This window comes from Netta rufina, assembly GCF_964035555.1.
Source record: "Netta rufina genome assembly, chromosome: 6".
NCBI classification, from domain to species: domain Eukaryota; kingdom Metazoa; phylum Chordata; class Aves; order Anseriformes; family Anatidae; genus Netta; species Netta rufina.
This window is the reverse complement of record NC_140129.1, coordinates 13888017-13907997: the sequence shown is the minus strand read 5'-3', so window position 1 is coordinate 13907997 and position 19981 is coordinate 13888017. Positions and strand designations below refer to the sequence as shown.

Genomic DNA, 19981 nt, shown 5'->3' with positions numbered 1-19981 from the left:
ACGTTGTATCTGGTTCTTGGTTTCTGTCTGCTTTGTCTCTTCAGACTGTAAACTGTTTGAGGGAAGAACTGTCTTTGATTCTGTGTTTGGACAGCAGAAGGGTCCCAGTCCTTGCTGAGCCAGGTACCGTAATACAAATAAGGCACAATAATTTATTTTAAAATGAACATCAAAGAAAATAAAAGATTAAAAGGGAAAGACGACCTTTCATAGCTCAGAGCTTCCCCCCGTGATAGTGCTCCAGAAGAATGTGCTCTCTGCTGGAAGGAGCGTCTAGCCCAGTCGCTGGGAGGGCCGTGCGACGTACCGCCACGGGAGCCAGCACTGGAATGTGCCTGGGCGCAGGGGGAGAGGAGAGGTCAAAAGCTAAAGCATGATAAGCAAAAGAGAAAGCCCTTTAAAATATACACACACATTTTCTTGCCAGGATCTATCGAGCAAAGAGCCAAAGCATGGTAATGGCATTTTGTTTATAGGAAAAAGAAATCGCTTCTGGCCTAAGAATGTCTTTGCCAAGTTTCAGGCAAGGGGGAGTCAAAATGACTTGCTGCTTTAAGAATGCGTGTATTTTTAAGGTGGTGTTTTAATGAGATTGCTGGTGTGTCCCTTTCTAACACTGAGCTCACAGCCCTGTAAGCATTTACTCCGGAGCACAACACGGTGTGGAAGCCAGCCCGGCGGAAGTCGATGGCAGCACTTACAGCTAAAGACATCGTGCTGGCTTTGCAGGGCTCAGCCACTTGGGTCACATCCAGACATCAGTGAAGCTGATGGATGAGCTCTCACCAGCTTCAGCAGACTTTAAATGAGGCGCTTGGTTTCTGACTGTAACTGGGTAGGTGTCCACCAATGTGCCCTCTAATTCGGTCTGTAGAGAAGTTGCTGCTGACCCTTCCTGGAGTGAGGTCCACCTGGAGCTTCTCCAGCATAACGCTGACCAGATGCTGCAGAGACCAAGGATGGTGGGTCATTTTGGGTGCTTTTACCAGGTGAACGTGCAGGGCTTGGGTCACCTCACACTAGCAGGAGGTTATTTGACTTTTCGAGACTCTTAACCACACCTTACTGTTTCAGTGGGGTAAAAAAATCAAACCCAGTTCAAAGCCCGCAATAGCGAAGCTAAGCACCAGGGTCTGATGGAGGTACAGAGGGCTCCGTGGTCCCCTCTGCCAGTGAGAAGCTGAGGGGGATTGGGCACTTGCAAGCTGGGAGCCTGTGCCAGGCCGGTGCAGCAGGAGCTTTGATGCAGAGTCTTGTTTCCACAGCACATCACCACGTACAGCCCATGCTTGGCCAGTATCGGATGCCTGTCTGCAAGGGAACTGCTGAGTCCAGAAAGAAAACTCACCAGCATCTGCAGAAAAGCTGTCCTTCCTATGAGGAGCCCCTAGCACTGGTGGCAGCGTGGAACAGGGGGACGTCAGAGCGGTGCAGGAACCAGGCAGGTCATTTGTGGGGATGGATGGGGGCAGGATGGATGTCTGTAGGCTTGGGGTTTCACTTTAGGGGTTTCTGCTGCTGTTACCAAAAGACTAGGCCTGTTGGTGTGTTACAGTGGTTCCAGATCTGTCCTCTCCAGCCTGGGTCACGGTGTGACCCCTTCCCCTCTTCCACTTTCCCTCCCAGGTCCATTCACTGTACCAAACAACAGCATGCAATCATCTTGCGGGGCTTATTTCTGCCTAATGTACCCACCCAGTGGGATTTCAGTGAACATTAAAGCGGTAGATGGAGCCTTTAATGAAGTTAACCTGCTGAAACCAGGAGAGCGTTTGGTTGAAGTACACCTGAAAGCCCTGGATTACACAGCAGCTGCTTCAAAAGAAACCCATTCCCTCCTTTCATACCACTGCCGTATTGAGAAATAATACAGCACCTTTATATTCAGTCTAATTTAGTCAGCCTGCCGGAGTCTGAAAGCTTTTTTTTATTAACTCTGGAGATGCAGGGGCTTTCCTGCCCCCGCCAGCACTGCCACCCCCCCCGCGCAGGCTGCAGGGAGCAGGCCCCCAGCAGCACACCCGAGCAGCTCCCCGGCCGCGAGGGATCGCTCCCCGCTAATCCAATGATGGATTTTAACTCCATTAGATTTGCTTCCTCCACTCTCTTCCCTGTTTTCTTCCATTTCTTCATTTTCCCCCCATCCCCTTGTTCTGTCTCTTTGTTTCTTTCGCCACCTCCCTTCTCTGTTCTTCTTTCCCTTTCCCTCATTTTTTTGTGGCTTTTTTTTTTTTTTTTTCCTCCCTTCTCTTCATTTCCCCTTTCCAGGTTGCCTCAGCACTCCCATTTCCCCTGCAGCAGTGCCACTCCCTGGCTCTCCCTGTGGCTCTGCCAGCTGCTGGCACCGTGGCAGAGCATCACTGGCCTGGTGCCCACGGCAGTGCCCGTGCTTCAGGCCACGCCACAGCCAGGCAGCACGAGCACTGGGTGTCCTCTGCACGCCAGCACTGCTCCCTGGGTGCAACATACCTGTGGGCACGAGAGGCAGCAGGAGAAAGCAGCTCCCTGCAGCTGCTGGCAGCTTAGAAAAACGTGGGGGGGTGAGTTAGCGGGAGGCGAGCAGGCTGAGGCAGCTTCTGGGCTCGCCCTCTAGACACAGGTTTTGACCACAGACTAGTAGCCGTGGTATCCCCGTGAAAAATTAACTGGGAAACTTGCTAATTAAGCCACCTCCATGCTGGAAGTTTATGGAGTTGACTGCAACGTGCCAAACTGCTTTCTCCAGGTTGGGGGATTGGCCTGCTTTTGGAATATGGACCGATTCCCAAGTGAATAGTCTGGCTGAACACTAGGGCTAATGGGATCCTAAGGTAATTATTGGCTATTTGTGGCTATAAAATGAGACCTCGTAATCATGCACCTGATAGACTAATAAAAACATTTTATACGATGCACTTAGAGCTTTTTAGTTGAGGAGCTCAAAGCACTTGCACGGAGGAGGAGAGCTGCAGCCTGCTGAGCTCCTGCAAGGAGGCAGGGAGACAACCCGCGCCGTCTGCCCCCGTGCCCCACACTCCCACTTCCCGGGTATCCTGCCAAAAATGTCCGAGTCCCGGCTCTCCTGCTGACTGACAATACTTAAGGTTTTATCTAGGCTGGGTATCATTTTTCCTTGCTGTCATTCCTAACCCGGTTTCTGTCCTGCCGCATTATTTTTTCTGGAAGGCTGTCAAGTTCTGTACTGGAAATAGTGTGTTTTGACATAAAACTGGGGGAGAGACCCTGTTTGTCCAGCTACTCTGGAGCCCAGAGGAGGGTACAGGAATACATGACGCACTGGAGTTTTATTTTCTTTTAAATCAGGATTGAAAAAGGCTCTAAGGAAAAGCTGGGGGGTTTCCTGCTTTACAGACACCTCCTGATGGTCAGTTCACGGGGTGAGCAGGACTCATTTAGAAAGAGGAAGCTGTGATTGAAAATAAATGAGTCTGTATGATCAATGTTGAAAAGCAGCTGCAATTAGAGGGAAGAGAAGAGCAGAAGTGTGCCAGGGAAAACCCTAGGTACGTGGGCCCTCGGGTCAGCAGCAGGGAGCTAGGCAGTGCTTGAGGAGGCAAAGGCTTTCTGCTGGAGGGGAGGAGAGAGATGGGGGAAGTTTTGCTACATCACAGCTCTGACTAACGCTGCTGTACAATTCCTTCCACCAAATTTAATGCAGATGGTACAATAAACACTAAAGTACCGCTATATTACGTATTGTCTCATTCTCAGTGAGTTTTTGTGGATGATTCTGACATACAGATATGGAAAAATGTGGCAGTTCTTGATGGGTTTGGTGACTTTTAAGTCCCCACAGGAGGACCAAATGGAGAGCCACGAGCAGGCAGAGCCACGAGCCCTTCGCAGAAGCGGGGCTTCACCAGCACAGAGAGCTGATGAGGTCCAGCCTTGTTTGGGGCGAGGAGCAATGCCCACAGCAGCAGCTGCCCTGGAAACAGGCAGAGGTAAGTCCAGGATGCATAGCTTCACCTTATGCTCAGTTTCTTCAAGCCCAAGAGAGGATCTGTGTCTTAAATGTTCCCAACAGAAGTATTTTTTGGACTCTTTTGTACCCGAGCTGGACTAGCAGGTGTCACCAGCGTGGTTGTCATCCTGTCCTGAACACCTGCAGTGGTAAAAACTGCAGGAGCCCTGCCTGGTATTTCAGTTGTGCTTTTCTTTTCCTGACAGCAGCACGTTGTGGAGAGGAGACTTAAGAACTGACACGAAACACATGGCTGGATTTGTGGAGAGCTATTGAGAAGCAGCTGAGAGAAACCTCTGTGAGCAGCAGGTAACTTCATTTCCCATCGCCATATTCTTTCCTAGAGTTCTCTTCTCTTCTTCACTCAGTAGCGGATCAGAGCTGGTAACAGTTCAGGGCTGCGTTTGCGCTCTTATGTTCACCTTAAGCAGGGGAAACACCTGAATGTAAGGCAAGAAAAATTGCCCCTGCGCTGTACGGTGTGTTACAGGGGGCCATCTCTGTCCAGGGCTTGGTAACCTCTTCTTTTGCATGCACATCCCAAGAGAGCAATGATTCATGCTGTGGATTTATATTGTGCTGCAGTATCTGTGTTATGGTTTGCAAGGGCTATTTATACACACAAAAAATCACACTTTGCTAGCTTGATAGTAGTCTAACTATAAGCAAGTAGTAAATAATAGTTGCATAATTGCACACCAAACTACAATAAATAAGGCAGCAGGCTCAGTTGCCACTGGCTTTGTGTTGACTTCAACAAGTGTTGGAGCACGTTTGAGCCACAGGAGATGCAGAATAAGGTATTGAAACACACAGGAGGAGCAGGGACACTGTGGCCCTCAGGGTAAGGGCTGAAATATCAGATCTATCTGCCAGGCCAAATCTGTTGCTGTCAGTGAACTTCCACTGGCCTCGGAGGAACTGGGCACACTCATGGTGTGTGTGTGTGTGCTTTACAGGTTGGCATCGTGATTTCGTTGACGTGAGCTGGTGATGCTACCCGCAACTGATAGACAGCAGAGTACAAAATAATTAGTCTCATCACCTTCAGTGAATACCAGTGAAATGTTCGTACTTTCCCTCTCACCCACACAACCATGTATTTTGCTTCTGCCACATGTCGGTATTTCTTCACTAATTACCAACTTTAAAGAAGTGAGGTAACGTGGCTTTCATCCCTTTGTCTGCTGTAAATCTGGAAGTTACAGCCGACAAGCCAGGGACTGAGTAACAGCACCTTTTCGGTTCGGGGTCCTAGGGCTCGTTTCACCTGCGTGAAGTCCCTTTCTCCTTTGAAGTCCCGGGATGTCACAGTGCCGAGGCGTGTGCTGTCTCAGCGCTGCGTGCAGCGAAGCACCGTGCAGGGGCTGTGCACCTGCCGGGCACCAACCAAGGCCAACAAACTTCCCGAGCGCTCTCCGGGCTGCTGCGGGCGCTGCTGCGCGCCGGGAGGAGCCCGGCGGGGCCGGTGCGAGCTCGGGGAGCCCCGCTCATCCCGGAGCCTCTTCCCGAGCCCTCCGCCTCGCCGCGGCGCAGAGCAGGGCGCCGCCGGTCCCCGAGGCGCTGCTCGGCGACAATCCTTGTCCTGATGCTCCCCCCTCCGACAGCTGCCGGCTGGCTGCGGCTCGCACCGCCCCGCTCCGCTCCGCTCCGCTCCTCCGGCGGCTCCCGGCGGCTCCCGGCGGCTCCCGGCGGCGGGGGGCCCCGCGGGCTCGGCTCCCCCCGGCCGGAGCCTGCCCGGCCCCGCGGGGGGCTGCGGGGGGCTCCTGCGGGGGGCTCCTGCGGGCGGCGCCGGGGCGGGCGGCGGGTGCGGGCGCCCCGAGGGGGCGGTGCGCGGGCGGGCCGGGGGGGGCCGGGGGGCGGCGCTGCCGCTCGGCGCTGCCAGCCACATGCCGCCCTGCCTGAAAAGGCTGCGAGGCGCCGGCGGGGAGCGAGAGGAGGCGCAGACGGCGCCCCAGCCCGCACCCACACCGACACCGCCACCGCCAGCGCCGCCGCCGCGCCCCGGGGGATGCCGAGGCGCCGGCCCCGCGGGTCGCCCTAGGGGACAGGCGCTGCCCCGGCACCGCCCGCAGCCCCGCAGCCCCGCACGGCCGGGGGGAGCCGCCCCCGCCGAGCCCCGAGCGGGGCAGGGAGGCGAAGCCCGGCCCCGCACAGCCTCGGTGGTGCCGGTTGGGTTTTTTTCCTCGGTGCTGGTGCTTTGGTTGCCTTTTTTTTTTTCTTTTTCTTTTTTTTCTTCCCCGCTGTTGTTATTTATTTCTGGCGAAGGATGGATACGTTTCTCCTGGCATGGGGATTTCTAGCGCTGTGCTTGCCCGGCTCCAGAGGCACGGCGGACACAGGTAAGGCGGGGATGCCCCCGGCCGCACAACTTTCGGGTGCCCGTGCGCGGCCCCGGGAACCGCTCGGGGGGATGCGCGCCCGTGGCTCCTGGGGCCGGGCTCGGGGCGCATCGCCCGCAGCCGCCCGGCTCCCCTCGGCCCCGGGAAGTTGCGGTGCCGCTCCGTGCGGGGAGCCGCCGCATCCCGGGCACCGCACCCGGCTGCGACGCCGGGAAACTTTGGGTGAGCGGGGCGAGGCGTGTGCCGGGGCGCAGGGAGCCGCGCCGGCAGCGGGAGAGGCTGGCGGAGGGGGGCACCGGCTGCCGGGCCCCCTGCCCGCGGTGGACACGGACCCACGGCTGTGGCACGGCCGGCCCGGGACCTGGCGGCTCCGAGCCGGGCCGTGCTGTCAGCGGGCAGGGGGATGAAGCCCCGTCCTGGCGCTTGGGCTGCTCCGGCTGGGGGCCAGCCGAGACTGGGCCCTCTGCTCCCTGATTAGCAGGTTTTGGGTCCGGCTACTGGGGGCGGTGGGGTCCTTGCTGGAGCAGGCGCTGGAAGGGAGGGCTGTGCCCACCCGGCCTCCCTCATGGGGCTCCGTCTGCGGTCACCACTGCAGGAGCTGCCCGGCAGGACGGTGGTGCCAAGCCAGCAGCTGCCGAGCTGGGTTTCCCTGCCACTAGCCGGACCCACAGGACGTGCCCCAGCCGGCTGTGGGGCACGCAGGGTCCCTATCCATGGTGTGACCCAGGCAGCGTTAGGTGGCAAGGGTCTGTCCGTGCCTTCTCCCTGCCCCTCTGCTTTCCCCCTGCCCTAAGCCGCATGGCCACCGCCTCCCCCTTGGAAAGGGAAGTGGGAGAGTCTGCCGCTGAGAAAGTCCCTTTCTTGCAGCAGCGAGGCACAGACGTTCCCGGCACACGCTTCTTGTGCATGGAGTTGCTGGTTGGCATCGCCTCCTTTCCTTATGGCTGTAAAGGAAAGAAGAAAAAAAATCCCATCTTTTGTTCATTTAGGAAAATAAATGAATAAGCATTCAGCAGGGGTAAAGAGAAGGGGTGAAGTCCTCCGAGGCCCCTGCCGAGTGAACCAGCCTTTCCACGTGGTCCCCGTGCCAGAGGCGCTGTCTGCTCCCCTGGCGTGGGTGCTGTGCTGAGGCGCTGACCCGGGGCTTGCTCCTGAGGATGCATGGCCAGCCCCGGCTGCGATCCTTGCGGCTGCCGAGCCTGTGCGTGCACGTGTGTGTCTGTGTGACCACCTCCTGCCGTCCTCCCACGGGCTCAGGAGCAGGACTTCTTGCCGGGAAGGGTTTTCTGAGCGAGCCGACCGTGTCGCCGAGGCCGCTCGGTCGCTGTAAGAAATGTTTATTTGAATGCGGGGTTTTCCCGGCTAAGCGGAGCATCACATGGTGTTCGAGCCAGCAAGGAAGTTGTCTCCCTGCGGCTGACACCAGCAGCTTTTTTACCTAGACGCTGTTGTTGTGCTTGAAACCTGGTCAAATGACTTGATTGTGAGCCCAGTGAGCAAAGGTATGGGGTAGCGGGACACGCGCCTCCGTCGGGCGAAGCTCAGCTCCAGTAAATTAGCCAGCCTAGTAAGAAAAACATGCCCGAGGTAGATGGATTTATGTTTCAGTCTGGTGTATCTGAAAGCCTTCCCCCATTACGAAAGTCCGTCTTAAGGTTCCCCGAGGGAGGTTAATAGAGAGGGGAGATGATTTTAATAGACAATAATATGATAATCCGCCTGGAAAAAAACCTTGTGCAATATTTCTACAGCAAGAGATAAACAGTGCAGCTGCCAATTTGTATGTAGCCGAGCAAACCCTGAGATAACCACGGAGGGGAGTGGGTGGGAGACCCTGGAAGATAAATCTGGAGGCTGGATGGCTGTGTGTTTTTCGTCTTCCTTTAAAACGCAATCAAGTCAGAAAGTAACAGGTTTGAGTGACCCGAGTACCGCGCCGCGCAGACGATGTTTATGCAGCTCTGAGCGAAGCTCGCTCTTGAAGCCTTCCCAATAGTTTGCCTGAAAGCTGGTATTTTTAGTGGTGGCTTAGGAGCTGTAGCGAGGTGGGGAGGGGGACCAAAACAAATTGCTGCCAAGCAGGCGCACAGCCGCGCACACACAGACACGCGCACCCACCCACACAAGTGTGGTGTAACGCCTTTTGCCCGTTGTGCTGTTAACTCCGCTCTTACGGGGAACAAAAGCTTTTTTAGCCTAGGAATCAGACAGTTGTCAGGAGCATCACTGAAGCGCCTGCTACAAGCTCAGTGGGGGGCTCTGACCCAGGTTAGGATGTTGGATTTTGTTTTCCTAACTTTCCTGCCACAGCGAAATCACCGTGTGTGGTGCCTGGAGCGACAGGCAGACCCCGTGCGCGTCCCAGGGGCTCTGCGGGGCGCTCCCCATCTCCCTGCCCGGCTCCTTCTCCACCCCGCTCACACCGCCGTGGCATTTACCCCGTGTTTGCTACCTCGGCGTGGCCCAGAGGTTAAAGTGGGAATGCAACCGGCTCTGCTGGGCCGGAGGAGGCAGCGCTCCCTATCCCAGCGGCGTGCTGCTCCAGGCGGGCGGCTCGGTTTCCTCACAGAAACCTCCAGTGCCGCCGTGCTCCAGGACGTGGTGGCCTTGTACCACAGATAGCCCGAGAGGAGAAAGCATCCTTCACGGGGTTTAGGAAGCTGTCAGGTTCAGATAAGGCTGGGATCCTATCCTGTGGGACCCCCAGTTGTATTAATAAGGAAAAATTAATTTTTAAGCACTGGGATGGCTGCCAAATTATATGACCTCTGACAGACCAGCTGTGCTAGGAAAATAAATCGTCTATATCTGAGACCTGTGATCCTATCTGAAATCGAAATAGAAGAAGTCGGCATCTAGCCATGGTGGTGGGGGCAGGTTGCAGCAGCCTGAGGGCAGGCTGGAAGCTGCTAAACTTGCTCTCCATTGTGCAGTGAAGTCACCAGCACCACGTCCCCGTGGGGTCTTGGGAATACAGTTGTCTAATCCGGGAAGTGTGGAAAGCTGATGTGCCTGCACACACCCGGGCTGGGGCTGACGGTGCCGGCACAGAGATGCGGGCAGAAGCGGGTCTGAACGTTTCCAGCTCTACCCTCGCTCTGTAACAGCCCTTTGACACGTTTCTAATTATAATACACACACAGACAAAGAGGTAGCTGGGCTATTTTCGAAATCCCTGTCTACACCCTGGTGGAAACCGCAATACTAGCAACAACATAAATCAGGGCTGTTGCTAGCAGTGTTGCACACGGCTTCGCGCTACAGTAGCATGGTTTTAATCATACTCAGAATCAAAGGGTCAGCCTTCCCCTTGCCTGAGCCAAATCGCAATCTCGGAAGGCTGGATCCCGAGCCAGGCTTGATGCCTGTGCAGCGAGGAGACACGAGCACAGACATGGAGGGGAGGTTTGTCAGGACGAGGTCGGCAGGCGCAGGGCCAAGCGCTCGGAATGACAGCTCGGATCTGTGAGCCTTTCTGCCTGCCAGCAGCACCCTTGGATGACACGGGGGGTGCTAGGGTAACAGTGGGGGGCCAGCCCCCCAGCTGCAGCCTCGGTGGGGCTGCCCGTTCCCAAACAGGGTGGGGAAAGGGGTACGAGCTGATGGGGAAGGCAGAAAGCCAGGCTGCGGTGAGTCGGCATGGAAAATAGCTAGAAGTATTGCTAGCAGCGATGGATGGCTGCAGAGACTTTCTGTCTGAACGTTTCTCACCCTTTCTTCGTACTTAGTGAGTCAAAGGAAACGGGCCCCAGAGATGAGGTGCTGGGCTCCGGGTCCTTGAAACCGGCCCTGATTTCTGCCTGTGCGTGTGAGACAAAGGCAAGGCATCTGCCCCAGCTGTTCTGGCCGGTCACCCCTGGCTGTGAAGTGCTGTTGGTGTGGGGTTTGAATGCCTCTCTCTGCATCTCCCTCCGAGGGAGATGGTGAAACCAAAAGGATGCTGTCGTTTTCTGAAAGACCGAATTTTTAAGGGAATGCCTGTGGGCAGAGGGAGGGAAGAAGCTCCTGCCGCACTGGGCATGTAGACGCAAATGCAAACAAACCCTTACTATCTCCCTCGCTCCTCCTCTGTCTCCACCAGCACACAAGTCTGTACCTTTTCCCTCACATGCACAGCCCCGCTGGTCCCCCCCTGCCTTGCTGCCTGCCACGCGCACTCCTGCATCGTGCCCTTCCCCATGCTCTCCCTTGTGCTCTCCCTCGCGCACCCAGCTGCTCACCACAACTTTCTCCCTCGTGCATGTCCCCAGGCTCGCTCCCGCTTCCCTCTCTTTCTGTTTGACCGCTGAATATGTGCTCAGCAGGAAACAATGTGTTGGAGATGCTTGCCAGAATGTGTAATAACTTCGGTGCTGGTAGCAAGGCTTAGCAGTAGCTGGATTAGAGCAGCTCGTCGGAAAGGCTGAAGCTGCTGCTGCTCAGCAGCGTGCACGGGGGGAGCTGCAGCAGGGCCTCTCACCAGCTGGCTCCAGGGGAGCTGCTTCCTATCCCGTCCCGTCCCGTCCCACCCCATCCTGTCCCATCCTGTCCCGTCCCACCCACCTGCCACCGAGGCACTGGGTTTTGCTCTGCGGCTCTGACAGCACCCCTGGGAGGGAGGTGGGGAAGGATTCAAGAGAGGCTCTGCCAGCCACATCGGGAAGAGGCAGACAAACTGGTGGGGAAAGCTTGGGATTTGAGTTTTTGTGAAGAACGAGCCCTGACAGATGGGCTCGGTAGGTGTGAGGGAGCTGGGAGAGCACAGGGAACTATGAGAGATAAGATACACTTTTTTGTTTCTTCTTGGAATTGTCATAATAACAATAGTAGTCAGTAATTCAGAGGCACTGAGCACCTTCCATCAAGCCTGAAGCGCTTTTCAGAGGAATCCTAGGTGAATCTATGGCTCTTTCTTTGATGTGTGGAGTTGGAAATGTCTCTCATTTTCCTCCGTGGCCCTCGAACCAGTCTGGTTTTGATAGTGTTCACAGGGGTGTCTCAGCGAATTGTTTCATCCTCCTATCGGTTCCCAGTGTAGCCCACAGGTAAGGCGGCAGGCTGCCATGCAGGAAGCCTCTGCTTTGTTTCTGCCCCTTCTCTGAGCCTTCAAGCCTCCCCTGGTCTCCGTTTCCCTGCCTGCAGTCCTGGTGAGGCTCCCTCAGACACTGCCTGATCTGCAGCATGAAGGTCTCCCAAAACTGCCACCTACTCCTGGGGGATGGCAGTGTGTTTCCATGAGATTTCAAACCCCTGGGAATCCAAGATAGAGGCAGGAGGAACAGGCAATGGTTCCTGAAAGTCCAACGTGCAATTATCCCCTCCCTTGTGCACATACACACACGCTCACGCACCTCTTGCATGATTACCGCAGTAGCCAGGAGTTGTAATTCCAGACCCACCAATTACGTTCGTGGGCAAGCCAGGAGAATTGTGTGCTCATCTATATATAAAAACTAACAAAATTAAGCCAGTGGTTCTATTGGAATTGCATTAGCCTGTGATATAAGATGACAAATAACAAAGTTAGTGAAGGTGGCACCATGTAAAACCAGGATATGAAGCCTCGTCAGAGATACAAATGTTTGGGGGAACAAAAACCCAAAACCCTAAAATTACAACATTTGAAGGTCAAGGTTGCCTCAGACTCAAGTCACAAGTGGTACAGACCAATGCCTGCCCCTGGAAAGCAGCTATCCAGAACTGCAGGGCTGGAAATCAGCTGAACTCCAGTGATTTGAAAGCAAATTACCTGGATTTGCCTGCAGGATTTGGCCCTCTAGTTTTCCACAACGGAGCTTGAGTAGGTCTTTATTTCAGGTTTCCATTTAATTCCTCTGTGGATTAACATGGCACAGAAAGTGCAGGTACGAGAAATCTCCAAATCCTGTTCTCTCTCTTCCTCCCTCAAACGCTCTCTTCCTATTTAAAAATAATTTTAAACGATTTCTTTCTGCAAAGGCTCACAGCTAAAATGTTCCATTTGCTGAGCTTTCCGGAGTTCCCCTCTCATTGCTGTCCAGCACTATAAAGTGAATATATTGCATCCTTCCCCAGTTGCCTTAGGAAGTGGTCAAACGGCCGCATTCCTGAACTGATGGATTGGCGCGTTCCTTTCTTGCCTGAGCCCAGACAGTGTTTTTATGAGCCTGTCTCATGACAGGCTTGAGACGCTTTGATTCAAACAGAACCCTAGTTCAGATCACAAAAGCGGTCTTCACGTTCTGCTTTGCTGTGAGGCTACTTTTAAGGGAAATTCTCCTTAAACTGGTGAAGATCCTGGGCGAAATGTTCAGGGAACTTGCCGTGGCTGTGCGAAATCCCCAGTTGTGGGCACGAGTGTCGCTCGGGGATGAGCTGTGCGTGCAAGTGCCTTGTGTTTTCTGGGTGTGTTTGTCCATTAATTTGTTCAGGAAGCCTTTGAAGCTTTATCTCACAATCCAAAGCAAACATGCTCCTGCTAATATGATCTATGCTACTGGGGATAAAAAAAAAAAAAAAAAAACTGCTAATCTTATTAGCTTCCTCTGTGCTCCGTCTCTCTCCTTGGCCAATGGCTAAGCTGTACATGTAAATCCAAGAGCTCCCAGTTGTGTCCCAGCCCCTTGTGGACGTTGTGCCCTGGGGTTTGAGGTTCAACCCACACCGTGCTGGGAGCCTGCAGCGTCAGCCCGGGGCTGAAGCCCTGGCAATGAGGCAGGGTGGACATTAGCAGCAGTGAACCCCCGCCAGAAGAGATCTGTTTCTTCCATCTGTGCCGGGGTTTGGCAAAGCACATGGATGCACGTGGACCTTGAAAAACTCAGCTTCTGGAAGAGCTGTTTGACTCTAGCACAGTTTGCTGCACAAGAGCCCAAGCCAAGTTCAGCAGTTTTGGGAGCGCTTGGCCCTCCTCGCCTGGCCCCGTATCTCGCAGCGGGGCAGATCTCCCCTGCCCAGCACTGAATCCCGGCATGTAGAAATCTTCCTTGGTGGGAAGAGACCATGGAGCTGGGTGCAGGGACTTGTGCAGGGCAGAGCAATCAGTGAGGAGGTCAGAAAGTAATTCCTGGTGATTTGGGGCTCTCAGGACCTCGCTCCCTTGGTGCCCTCGAGGCTGCTCCTTCTGAGCAGCACAGACACTGCCGCTGCTGCCGGCCTCTGGGGCAGCAGGAGCGCCTTGTGTTCTGCACACAGCCCTGAGTTATAGCCCCAAAGTAAACGCAGCCCAGCGGATCAAAACGTGCGATGGTTCCCTGCCAGACGCTGCCGACTCTGAGAGGCTGTAGTGTGTGTGTTTGTTGTGAAACGGGCCTCTCTGGTGATGATTATTTTTGTTACAGGCAGAGTTGGCTTTAGTTTCTGTGTTGCGGGTCCAACAATAACAGCGAGCCCTCCTCTCCTGGGGTGAGGAAAATCCAGTGGGGTTTAATCAGCAGGAAATTCAAGTAGGAGAACACGCTGCTCCCGTCTGAAGGTTTCAGCATACGCTGATGAGCTACAGGGCTGAAAACCCCAAGTGTGGGTGGAGGTTCCTGGGGCCGGGCTGCTAGTTTTGGGTCCCCCTGACCGTTCGTTGCAGCGCTGGGGGGAGCTGGGGGAGGCTTTGTCCAGCAAAGGAGCGGGGGTCTCTGTGGGAGTCTGCCCCCATGAGCGTCTCCCAGTCCTCCCTTTCCGTCCCTATGCCTTGGTGTAGGTTCCCTGTTGGGTTGCTGGGATAACCCAAGCACTTGGTGGGCCATAAGGAAAGAGGGCATCTGGGGATTGCCCATCCCAACCCCTTCCCACTCCCGCACTGATGAAAAGTGTCAACCTCTGTGGCCTCCACACCAGCTGCTGGCCGTGGCCTGGCCATGGGCAGAGCCTCCCCGGCCGCGCTGCCCCACGGGCTGGCAGGGCCCCAGCTTTCCAAGCCCACGTTCACCGACTGAGCAGTGGGGTGTCCCGTGCACCTGGCAGCCTTGGTGAATGCTTCAGAATTCAATTTTAATTTTATTAAGTGAATTCAGGGCTGGTGAAAGCTGCCAGAGTCCATTAGCTGCAGAGCACATCTCACTTCCAAAGCGCACAGCCTGGGCAGTAGCCATGCCACTCACCTTTTTTCTTTCTTTTTTTTTAATTTTATTTTATTTTTGCATGGATCCAATGTATCAGTTTTAAAAGACAGATTTATATAGAAGCTTGAACCTCTTCTGTGTGCCAAACAGACCTGGTTTTATATACAAAGCCAGTGCTGGGCATGTCTGCCGAGACAAACCCTTTGTCTGTCAGTGGGCGCAGTGATGGATTTTTTTGTTGCAGGTGTTTGTCTGCTAGATACCAGTGAATCAATAGAAAAAAAGCCCAACAGAACAATTACAAAGATATTAAAGTCATTTTACCTCTTCAGATAACTCTAAGAAGCCCCTGTTTCCCTGGTACACTGTTGCCCACTGCCTAGCCTGGTGCTGTGCGTGGACGAGATGGAGCTGTACTGAAGTCGCCTTCTTCATTAACGTGGAGCTTCCTGGGGGGATGAATGAAAGGCTGAAGTCTGCTCCTCTCAGAGAGACACATAAGCTTTCCTTCAGGTGGAAGGGCTTCCCTGCCGCAGAAAGATGGTGACATTTTCCTGGAGGTCTCTAAACACCTGAGGGACGTGGCTGGAGCTCCTGGCTGCTCAGAGGGTTCACCTGATTGTCCCCTTTTACCCTCGAGACCACAGATGCAGAGAGCTGGGCTCTGGTCCCTCTCCCCCTGGCACCCAAGCACCGAGCTGACCTGAAATCAGGCCGAGCCTGGGGTCTTCCTTACCTCGGTCCCACTGAGCTGTGATAGCTTCCCAGGGCAAGGGGAGAGTTTCTAACATTAGGGTAGGTGAACATTACTGCTTTTCTGCTCCTGATTTCAGCTGTCAGGGAGGAGCCAGAGCAAGCCGGAGCCTGGTACCCTTGTTCACATAGCAGTTCCCCTCCGGCTGGCTGGATTGCAATGGCTCCCGGAGTATTCGTAGTACCCGGCACGAGTGAGGGGCTAGCAGCTTCTGAGCGGTGGGTGATGTTGGTGGTATCAGCCTAGCGGGTAGCATGTGTGTGAAAGCAGGAGAGACGGGGAGGGGATGACGAGGTGTGGAAGGATTGACTGTATTTTCATAGCTTTGAGACTTTGCCCTTTCCAAGAAAAATAATCCGCAGCTTGAATATTTCTCTTTGCTGGAGGGGGTGGACATGTGTGCAAACGAGGTGTGAATTTTTAGGAGAAGGTGTGAAAGTGCGTACATGAGTGAAGTGTGAATTACACGTCTATTTGTACGGCGATGTCAACAAGTCCGTGAGTTTCTTTCTTCCACGTGAATGTGTCTCTCTCCCCCCCTGCCTCCCCCCAAACCCACAGAGACACGTGTGTGGGCAAATATGCCTTGCTGAGAAAAGAGGTTTGTGCAAAACTGTAGGTTTGTAAATGTTTGTGTGTTGAGCAAGCTCTCCTGTGGAACAAAACCAGATGTTTTTTGGTATTCTCAGCTCCTCCGTGGCAGCATTGCAATTTTTTCCCCTCATATTTTTCAGGATTCTTACAGGATTATTTTAAGAAAAAGAGAAGGCTGCAGAGATGCCTTTGGGTGTGTGAAAAGAAAGTTATTTTAAACAATGACTGTGTTAGAGGGCACCAAAAATATGGAGGAAACGGAGGCAGTGCTTTTTCAGGGCAAAGGAAGCCTGGCTCCCAGGGGGCAGCCAGACCCCGGCAGGACCTTCCTGCTGCTGCTGCACCTTTTTCCAGGAAGCGTCACCCATGAGGGTCCTGCCTTGCTCCTGCTCCTTGCTGTGGCAGGAGGACAGCTCGGACTGTGTGGGGAGGCTCGCGGTGGGGACAGCATTTCCCCTTTGCCCCTTCCTTCGTGGTGCCTGTTTCTGGCTTCTCCTCTGGTGCACACTCAAAGGTTTGTGTCCCATGTCTCACCCCATTGCCCAAGGGCAGGGAATGGGGAGCCCGTCTCGGCACAGGATCAGGGTCAGCAGGGCAGCACTGGCCACTCTGTGTTCCTGGCTGGCTGCTCTGCGGAGGGGCCACAGGCTCTGGCTGTTTCTTTGCCAATTTTGCTGGGCAGGAGGAGGTAGTGCTGTTGTCTGGAGGCAGCTGTGGGGCCATGGTGCTGGGACAGGGCAGTAGCAAAGGAGAGGCACGCAATGGGGGCCCCATGGAGAAAGGGACTTTGTTGGGATTGGTACTGCGTTATCAATTGACCCTGTGATGCAGATTTTCCTCCCAGCAAGTAATGCAATAATAAATTTGATTTGGAGCGTTCATGAGATTAAATGTTTTTTTGAAGATGAAATCACCCTCCAGGGCCTGTTCTAACCCAAAGCTGGGAGTGCTTCCTCTGCTCACCATGTAATCGTTGCCAGCAATTTGTGGGCTAGCCCCACAAAACCACCACTGCTGATTACCGCAGTCTGCAATTCCAACTGCTCGGTTTGCCTGAAAGGTTTGGGGAGGAGGAGGAGGAGGCCAGCCTGCCAAGATGGGGTCGTGCGGGCAGGCGGAGCTGTTTGGGGAGAGGGAAGCAAGCGCAGAAAGGCTGCGCTCCTGCAGCTGTCCCGAGGGTTGTTCCTGTCCCAACTTGGTGTCTCTCGAGGTGGCTGTGGGAGACTGCCATGGAGCAGCTTGCAAAGGAAGGGATAAAATGAGACAGCTCCAGATGATCTGATATCAATCTGTCTCTTACTTTATGGCTCTGTAATTGCCTAGGCAAGAGCATTTATTTCTCTTTTCTGCTCTGTGTGAAATGTGGTACGTAAGTGTGGCAGAAGGTAGAAGGAGAAAGGAGTCAGTTTCTTGCGTAGAGTAATTTCCCCTTGCCCAGAGATTGATACTGAAATGTTAGAGTACCAACCTGCTGTCAGAGCCCACTGCTGGAGCTGGCCCGCAGGGACCCGCTGCCCCCAGCTGCTGCCCCCAGCCCGTGTTAATGCTGTGTTCCCTCCATGTCTCTGCAGCTCAGCCGTGCGGGGGCCGCCTGAACTCCAAGGACGCTGGGTACATCACCTCCCCAGGGTACCCCAATGACTACCCCTCCCACCAGAACTGCGAGTGGGTTATCTACGCCCCCGAGGCCAACCAGAAGATCATCCTCAACTTCAACCCTCACTTTGAAATCGAAAAGCATGACTGCAAGTAAGAGCCTTCCTCTTCTTCTCTAGTAAACAGTCATATTCTCCTGCTTTTGTGTTGCAGTACAGGCGTGGTGCTCCCTTGTGTGTGAAAACAAACATCAGCCTGAGCCTCTGTGGTGCTGCATGTCATTGCCTTTCAGGGGCAGGTGTGCCTTTACCGGCCAGGCAGATGTAAGATGCTTCTTTGGACGCATAGGTTGAGCACACACAGGACTGAACTTGTTGCTTTAGCCTGAAATCACCTAAAAGCAAGAGCTAACTGGCTTTCAGCCTGTGTCTGACTTGAGTTAAGAAGCAGCTTGTTTTCTTCTGTGTTGTGGTGGCTTCGCTTTTAAACCACGCTGGGAGAGCAAAGCAATTTCCTGGTGTGTAATGAGGCAGAGGTACGGCACAGAGAGCCCTGGGGCTGGAGACCCAGGCTCGGGTCACGTGAGGCTGAGAGTTTGGGCTGAGGGTCCGAGTGTTTGGCTGGATCTGATTCTCCACAGTGCTTGCTCTGCTGTGCTTAGTAAACTCGGGTATTGGTTTTGTTTACTCTTCTTTTTCCCCTAAGAAGGGGCTCAGAAACTAGATGTCCAGGAAAAACAATTAGCAGCTAGTAAAGAATAATTAACAGCATCAAAGGGCACCATAAAAGGCTGAGTTAATAACACGGTCTCGGCAGGCGTATAAACCTGTGTGTTTCATCTGGAATCTGCAGCCAGCTGCAGGGATATCCGAGCTGTGAAGGAGCTTGGGGTCTCCTAAAGCGGGCCTGACACAGCAGTCTTGCCAGACACGCTGCTCCTGTTGATTAAAAGGAGGTTATATATGGAGAGGGGGACTCTGGTTGCAAAAAGGACAGAGGGACTGGGGAAGCATTTATGGGGCTGTAGGATCAGTCCTGTGGAGAACAAAGAATTCAGCATGGGTTTGATGATGTACTGAGGGTTATAAAGCATAGAGCTGGATCCTTAGCTACCGTAAATCAGCATAACTCCTCTAACTGTAACGAAGGTGTGCTGATTGATGTCATTGGGGATCTGATCACCCCCTATAGATAAAGCCTGGGCTAATAAGGCTCTGAGCACCATGAACTCTCCATGAAGTCACTCTGTGCGCAAGGAGTTTAGCACTTTGCAGGATCAGGCCTGCATTTAGAGAGGGGAGAAGGCAGAGACAGGCTTAATGTGGGCATAAATGAACACAACAAGGCCTTGGCAGTGCTCGTGAGAATAATGGTTGCTATCAGATTTTATTATTGCTCATACCGGCTGAGCTGTATAGCCTTCTCAGAGCTAATGCAGTTGTCCCAAATTCATAGTAATAAAAGCTTTATAGGCCTACGTTCTCAGTCTGCAGAGTAGGCAGCACAAATCGGGCAGGACAATTTGTGTAGAGCGGGGGCTGAGCTGGGCAGGAGGGTCTCTGCCTCTCCAAGGCCTCAGGCAAGCAAAGCCAGGTCAGCCAGAGAGCCAGAAACCTCCACGGGCACCTGGCTTCTCCTCTACATCTGTGAAGTTGTCGCTTATGGCTCTGAATACTTAGGGCAACTTTTGCCACGTTTTGCTGCTTGAGAAAGAGCAGGGCCTGGTCCTGAGCTGCGGGTGCTGCAAGCTGGGAGGGCTGCCCTGACCGCTGGAGCTGTTGTCCCTTTGCTGCTTCCTGCTTTGTCGTGGCAGATCATCCGTCAATACTTTTCTTTTCTATGTGGGCGCACAGGGCAGCCTTGCAGGAGGGTTTGTGAGGAGGCTTTTGGTCCCCAGAGCTCTCCACGGGACGTGCATGGTGAGGAAAGTTTCTCAGGGGCCTGACTCAGCTGAGCAGCAGCATTGCTCTCTAGAAACCAGAATTACCATCAAGCCTCTCTTGAAAGTGAAGTTTGCCTGCATCTCTGTTCCCTCAGCTGCCGGGTGTGTGCAAGTGAAACAGGGCTCAGGGCTCATCCACAGTGCACCTGGGCTTTTGTTGGCCCCCCGATACGAGCTGGGAGCCCAGCAGCGTGCAGGTACCTGCCCCCAGGGCAAGCACCGGGTTTGGTTTGAAAGAACCTGATGGGAACCGTAACTAAATCAGTGAAAGCAATGCGAGAGGAACACTGCCTGAAAGGAACAGATGGGAAGGAGACTTTCTGTTTTTACGTGACCTACCAGAGAGAGACAAATCTTAACAGAGTGTAATTGCTCGGACATGAAGCAGTATTAACAGGTGACCGTGCAGTAATAAATACCATCCGAGTGTCAGAGGGTTTGCTGTGAGGAAGCAAAGGTCTCACTGCAGCTGCGAGTGGGAACCTCAGCAGGAATGGGAGTTCAGCACAAAGGAAACATCGTCTCAAGGCAGAGCCTTTCTTCTGCCATCTGACCATTGATATAACGCACGCTCACACCAGGATGACAGGCTGATGAACCTGGCTGGCACTCGGTCTCTGGGCAGACGAGGTTCCCCCTGGCCTGGTGTTGGTACCTGGCAGCTCTGAGCGGGAGCAGGGCCAGCCTGTGCTCCGTGCTCCAGCTGCCAGAGGTAAACACCATAACCACTTCCTTTGTTGCTTCTTCCTTTGCCATTTATTTTTCCCTTATTAGGCT

General features: G+C 54.0%; 1 protein-coding gene across 5 annotated transcripts in view; it reads left to right on the top strand.

Moving 5' to 3' along the window:
• Positions 1 to 5871: 5871 nt before the first annotated feature.
• NRP2 (neuropilin 2) overlaps positions 5872 to 19981 on the top strand; it is an 84238-nt gene continuing 70128 nt past the window's right edge. For all 5 annotated transcript variants that reach the window (XM_084289260.1, XM_084289259.1, XM_084289261.1 and 2 more), the window contains exons 1-2: positions 5872 to 6306; positions 17238 to 17415. In XM_084289260.1, the coding sequence (XP_084145386.1) occupies positions 6234 to 6306; positions 17238 to 17415 (251 nt within the window). In that variant the 5' untranslated portion in view covers positions 5872 to 6233. The remainder of the gene's footprint in view (positions 6307 to 17237; positions 17416 to 19981) is intronic.